Raw genomic sequence first — 7,007 nt, 5'->3', positions numbered from 1 at the left:
TCCCTGTCTGTCTCTTTCCCTGTCTGTCTCTTTCCCTGTCTGTCTCTTCCTGTCTGTCTCTCCCTGTCTGTCTCTCCCAGTGTGTCTCTTTCCCTGTCTGTCTCTCCCTGTCTGTCTTTCCCTATCTGTCTCTCCCTGTGTGTCTCTTTCCCTATCTGTCTCTCCCTGTGTGTCTCTTTCCCTATCTGTCTCTCTCTGTCTGTCTCTTTCCCTGTCTGTCTCTCCCTGTCTGTCTCTCCCTGTCTGTCTCTTTCCCTGTCTGTCTCTCCCTCTCTGTCTTTCCCTGTCTGTCTCTCCCTGTCTGTCTCTCCCTGTCTGTCTTGTACTAAGACTTGACCCTAAGGTCTCATGCACATGGCGGCACCATAGACATGGGCCAATACAGTAGCTTCATGTGTCTCCAATTTTCTACAAATGCTCATGGCGAATAATTCAGTGTGAGCCGTGTTTACAGCAAACGATAAGGTGCGCGCCAAATACTTTGCATAACAATTATATCCTTGGATTATTTATTGGGAATCATCATCGTGTCTTTCATCATATTGCACAAAAATGCATGGCCATTTCATTACCTCCATTTACTCCCCACCTCATTGTGACCTATTGATTTCACCACCACCTCACGCACCAGCAAACGACAAAGCTATTTGCTTTGACCACAGCAGCCCTGAAAGAGTTAACCGTGCTTGATTATTCCACAATATTAAAACCCAAGGATCAGGCACGACCTGGGTAGAAGGTGCTTGTGGTGGGGATGGGATGATGGTTTGCACCAGTTACAAGGGAGGGACAGGAGGAGGAAGGGAGGAGGAGTTGATGGTGGCCTCCAGGGGGCTTCTTTGTGTTGGATTCAGCGGCAGCCTCTAAGCTGCAAACCCATGGGTCCATGCAAATCTAGCTATCAGTAAGTGTCAACCCAGCAGCACCCTGTCTCCAGCTCTCATCTGCAGCTGTCCACACAAAGACCCTACCTAGAAGAGCCCCCACTGCTAGTGCCCACCCTACAGATAAAGGAGAAGGGGACCAGCAGGTATTGCATCTCATCCTCCCTTGGTGAGTGAAGCATCCTTTTTTTATCCATATAATCAATAGTAGATGTCTTGAAGGCCATCATTTGCAATCTGTCCTGATGATAAAAAGGCTTTGCATTATTAACCAGTAGCAATCTGATGGGGATGATGCTCGGTGTGGGATTGCGCAGCAGCCAAAAGGGGTAACGTTATCCTCTATCCTCCCAGAATATGTGTAAGCAGCTCGCCCACCTCCTCCTCCCCTCTTTTCGCTCTTTCTTCTTCTTCTTCTTTTGAGTTACGGCTTTTGTTCAGCATCTGGGGGCTCCTCATTACTGTAATTCATTGTCCACATCCCTGGTGGCAGCGAAAGGTGGAGTTGCCTTTGCCGAGACTTTATGCTGTGATTTGCTTTCCAGGGGCGCCGAATAGTTCAAGAGAATGGTGAAGCTGGGCAATAATTTCACCGAGAAGGGGACAAAGCCTCCTATCTGTGAAGATGGATTTGACACCATCCCATTGATGACCCCTCTGGATGTCAATCAGCTGCAGTTCCCGCCCCCAGACAAGGTACATACAGAAGGGGGGTGGGGGGATACGTAAAGATGGGCACCGGCAGGTGCAGCTCATCCATCCTTATTAGACTTGGTCTGGTAGACAATGGGCACCCGGTTGATGCAGTGGACTGGCATTAGGTTGGGTATGTTTGTGAAATAACAATTTTGCAACAAAAGCTGCGTCAGCCCAATGTTGGCTTGAGGTCGGTAAAAAAAAAAATATGAATCACAGTACAAACGTTGATTTTCTTTGTTGCTTTTGTGGATTTTTACCCATTGTTCCAAAGCAAAAAGCTCTAGGACTAGGTGAACAAAAAACACTGCAAAAATACCTAAGATACCCTTGTAAAAAATTCACGAAAAGCTGAGCTTCTTCTGATATTGTTTCACCTCGCATAATACTATTATATACAATGTATCTTACAAAAAGGGATCTGGACACGTTACCTAATGTCCAGAGGTGAGTTTATGACCCCCATTAGTCCTATGCGTTCATGACTTGTGTTATTTCATGAGCTGAAACCATTGTTTATAGGGTTAATACCCAGCTTTACACAGACCCCCCAATGTCACATAGCCGCATTGTTATATGCCCCTTTCTTCTTTTTCTTTGCTGGTGTGATTGATTACTGTGGTCCTGCTATTCCAGACATGTTTGGATGCTACAGATGAGTATTATGTCACCTAGGTTGGGGAGTGCTGCACCGCATGGAATGGTGCAAGAATATAGGGTCTGCAATTATTATTTTCTCTATGATTCCAATAGTTCATTTTAATGTTTTCAGAAGAAAAATAACAGGGAAATAAATAAAAGAATTAATAACAAAAATATTATTTATTTTATATACATATATATATATATATATATATATATATAATATATAAATAAAAATAAAAGAATAATAATTACAGAAAATAAGTAAAAAACAAAATATATACATATTTTGTTTTTTTAAATTATTATTCTTTTATTTTTCTATATATTTTTAATTATTTAATTTTTATATATATATATATATATATATATATATATATATATATATATATAAATATATATATATGTGTGTGTGTGTGTATATACTGTATATATGTATCGAAGACAAAATATCTAGAAAAATATGTAATAAATTAATTAATAATTACAAACCTATAGAAAAATAAAGGAAAAAAATAAAAACAAATAAAATTTTATTATATATGTATTTATTAAATTTTATCACACACACACATATATATATATGTATATATATATATATATATATATATATATATATATATATATATATATATATCAAAAACAAAATAACAAAGTATTTTAGATATTTATTTCCTTTATTTTTCAATATATTTATAATTATTATTAATTTAATTTATCATTGTACACTATATTATTTACTTCTCCATATATTTTTTGCTTCATTTTTCAACATAAATATTTTTGTTTATTTTTTTGTATATATATACATATATATATATATATATATATATACATATATATATATATAAAAATATATATATATAATATATACACACAAACACACAAATATATATTACATATATATATATATATATATTATATTATATTTATTTTATATATTTTTTTTGCATTATTCTATTTTTATTTTTATTTTGCAACTGTATACGTATCTGCTGCAATTCCCTACAGATGTTCGCCATCCTGTATATTTCTCACCTGGTTTTGAATCTGAAGGGACACTTGTGTATTGTGTAGGCACATATAATCTATTGTTCCCTGTTATCAGCCACCTCAGACAAAGTTAGCCCTATTGGATTATAACACCTACAGAAATCAAATACTACAAACTTAATTGTGAAATAGTACATGTTAATATTCCAGTAATCATAAAGGATTGGTAGTGCTGATGCAACTGAAAAGTGCCCCTTTTTCTTAGAGGGGGGTGGGGGGGTAATTATGACCCGTACTCCTTTTAAATTGTATGCATTATTTTCCAATTACATTTGTTGCACTTGCTTTCTGTAGGTGTTATATCATTAGTTTTGCAGGCGTCCCCCCTTAGGTATATTATTCCATCCCCCGCGTCAGTTTCAGGCTCTGGCCCTCGTAGGCGTTGATTAGTGACTGGAAGCCTAGAGGAATTCCTCCCCCATCATAATCACTAATTGTTGTCTCATACCTCTAGGAGCCATTCCATCCGTGTGACAGATATTAGCATGTCGTGTTATAACGCTGCATTATTATAGCAGCTTTTAGGATTATTGTTTCTTTAATAGTGTATCCGGTCTCAGTCCTGGCTCATTGTACGTGTCTCTACTGCACCATGATAATAATATTAATAATATATAATCTCCAGGATATTGCAGTTGGATTGCAGTCCTGGCCGGCGAGCCGCCTTATTTATAAACCTGGTGATGTCACCCAGTGGTCTCATCCACCATCATCCATTTATAGATACAGTCCAGTTTACAGATATCACACAGCTGACATTAGGTAATGCACATTTACCAGCAGTCCTATGTAAAACGGCAAAGCGCTCATCCTGATTACAGACTCTGCTCTGCTGCATTAACAAGTAGAGCTCTGCTACCTCTGTTAAATTTGGTGAGTCATGGTGACAAAGGAAAGGCTGCTGTACAGATGAGGATAATGGCTTTCTTGTCCTGAAATAGTTATTAATTTTGATTGATTATGATGTTTAATCCACATCTATGAAGTGACTGTGGACGCTGATTGGTAGCTATTGGTTGAGTTCCTTAAAACCCCACTCAAGCCTTTTGTTTGTGTTTCGCTGCCATTAATCTAAGCCCCCTGACCCCCATTTTTATACTCACCTTCTGGTGTTTTCACCTTTTATCACCACACCTCACTTTAGTCTTGGGTGGTGGAACCCCCCCCCCCAAAAAAAAACAGTGGGATTATCCCACAAGGGTCTGCCAATCACACAATGGCTGAAGGTCTGCAGACCTGAAAGCTTCCGGCAATCAATTGCTACCGATGTAGTATTAAATGGCGGTTGTTCACGTAAATGGCCAATCATGCCATACATGGGTGGTCCTAGTCTATCAAAAAAAGAGGTAGTTTTGAATTAGACACTCCTCTGTGGCTCATAGATGATGGACCTTCCTCTATAACTTCTAAATCCTCCAAAGACTTCCACTATATTTATAAAATTGTATAAATCACCCAGAAATGTAAGGCTGGGCTTGGACCGGCCCACAGGAGAACTGGAGAATTCTCTGGTGGGCCCTTCTGCGCTAATATGTCACTTACTCCCCCAACATAATCAGTAGGAAAGGTATCAAAGGAATCAGCTCATCATTCATTTTACACACTACCCAGTATATTATTATATAGAAGCATAGGTAAATTTGTGAATGTAATATTTGCATGCAGCTTATTAGTGGGACCCCAGAGTCAATGTTACCGGTGGGCCGCTGCCGCCCCAGTCTGACACTGGCTGTGTACTCTTAATAGCGCTCTAATAAAGTCTAATTAGTTTAAAGGGAACCTGTCAGGTGCAATATGCACCCATTGCTAATCCCTGCCTAACCGCCCCTGTATACACTAGCATAGATAAAGAGATCTCTAGAAAAACTATTTCTAAATATCTTTTATCGTATGCTAATGAGCGCGGGGACTAGTCCCAAGGGTGGTGTTTCCCTTACTAGATGGCCCCATTAGCATGTAGCACGCTACTAACATGGTAATGAATGCGCAGCATCAGAGGATAATCTCACTCACCTTTCCGCCGCCAGAAGCTGGATTTCGGCTCAGTGTGCATGACCCTGGAATTTCGGTCATGCGCACTATGAAGCCGGGTGTACGTGTCCTGGCTTCAAACTGAAGCAGTGCGCATAACCAAAACTCCGGGATCATGTGCACTGAGCCAAAATCCAGCATCGGGTGGCGGAAAGGTGAGTCAGGTCATCCTCTGACGCTGCGCATTTATTAGGACGTTAGTATGCCCACAGGGGCGTACTAGCATGCTAATGGGGCCGACTAGCAAGGGAAGCAATGCCCAGGGGACTAGTCCCCAAGCTCATTAGCATATGGTAAAAGATCTTTAGAAATACTTTTTCTAAGATCTCTTTATCTATTCTAGTGTATACAGGGACGGTTAGGCAGGGATTAGCAACATGCACACAGAACTGCTTGTGGTCCTGGTTGCATATAGGACCTGACAGGTTAACTTTAAGTCCTTAATGTGAACTCTTTTAATATTAATGTTACGCTAGGTACGGGCAAGTGCCAAGCGAGCGGCGAAAGGTAAGGGAAGGAGACTCCTGCATCTAAGGAAGGGGGAGATGGTGACCCATAACCAAACCTTCTCCTGGTCCCTGGGGTCCCTCACCACCCTAGATAGGTTCTGCACCTATGTGCCAAGCTGGATACCTGATTCTAGGAATCCGTAGTGCTGGACCCTAAATAGGGCATGGGTGGGAGGAGCTCTTCATCAACCCCACTAAACGCTAAAGGAAGACACAAGGGGGAAAAAGCATGAATTACTTATCCACAGGTGACTCAGGCAGGAGTTCAGCACAGCTTCAGCAATGATACTACAGATGAGAGTAAGCCACCTACTGGCAACCAGAGCTAGAAAGAGCTGAATAATATCACCAGCACCTGTCCAGGGAAGAAGAGATTATTTAAGCACTAAGAGAATACTGATAATCAGCAGCGGGATGGAAGGTGAGCTCCTGCTAAGTCCAAAAGGGAGAGAGATGAAAATCCAGCAGGAAAGCTTCCTATACCAATGAATACTGACAGCAGGAACAATAGAAATTCAGGGAGCATTCTGTACAACCAAACGTTGTGAACTTCTATTGCCAGAAACCACACGACTGTCTGTCATCTATGACAATTACACTCTTCAGCACCAGAGGTATCGTTCAACAGATGTTTAATTTCTAAACTAATGGCAGCCATTGCTGAGTCAGTAATGATCACCAAGGTAGATGATTCACCTCCTCCTCTTTATTTGCTCTGCCAGTACCGTTAGTTCTAGCATTATATTTGTGAAATGTGAGTTATAGGATTAATAGAACTTTACAGAGGTTTTCCAGTCTCAGAAAATCTTACTCCCTAAGTGAAGGATTTTTTTTTGTGTTAAATCAGTGGTTTACTCACCCTCTTTGGGTCCAGCGCTGAGTCTCCGCCACTGCTCTCGGTGTCTATTTTTGACATCCTGTTGTTGACAGCACTGCAGGCAATCAGCGAGCGCAGCCACTTTGAGCAACTCATACTCTTTGCTCGGGAAAACGCTGAGCTTAGTTATTGGCTGCAGCGCTATCAAAGTGAGGTCAGCACTGGAGACAATAACAGACACCAGGCGCAGCAATGGAGACTGCGCTGGCCCTGAAGAGGGTGAGTATAGGATAGCCAGGGTCATTCCAAAACCTGAAAACTTCTTTAAAGGAAATCTGTCGGCAGGTTTTTGCTATCTAATCTGACAGCATCATG

At 40.7% G+C, this 7,007-nt stretch overlaps 1 protein-coding gene across 1 annotated transcript in view; it reads left to right on the top strand.

The window, feature by feature from the left end:
* Window positions 1–803: 803 nt before the first annotated feature.
* Window positions 804–7,007, top strand: part of NSG1 (neuronal vesicle trafficking associated 1) — a 132,062-nt gene continuing 125,858 nt past the window's right edge. The window contains exons 1-2 of the mRNA XM_075333411.1: window positions 804–1,053; window positions 1,430–1,580. Of these exons, the coding sequence (XP_075189526.1) occupies window positions 1,452–1,580 (129 nt within the window). The 5' untranslated portion in view covers window positions 804–1,053; window positions 1,430–1,451. The remainder of the gene's footprint in view (window positions 1,054–1,429; window positions 1,581–7,007) is intronic.

The sequence above is a fragment of the Anomaloglossus baeobatrachus genome, chromosome 1 (assembly GCF_048569485.1).
Source record: "Anomaloglossus baeobatrachus isolate aAnoBae1 chromosome 1, aAnoBae1.hap1, whole genome shotgun sequence".
Classification (NCBI taxonomy): domain Eukaryota; kingdom Metazoa; phylum Chordata; class Amphibia; order Anura; family Aromobatidae; genus Anomaloglossus; species Anomaloglossus baeobatrachus.
The sequence above is the reverse complement of the archived record's forward strand: the minus strand, read 5'-3'. Positions and strand labels throughout refer to the sequence as shown.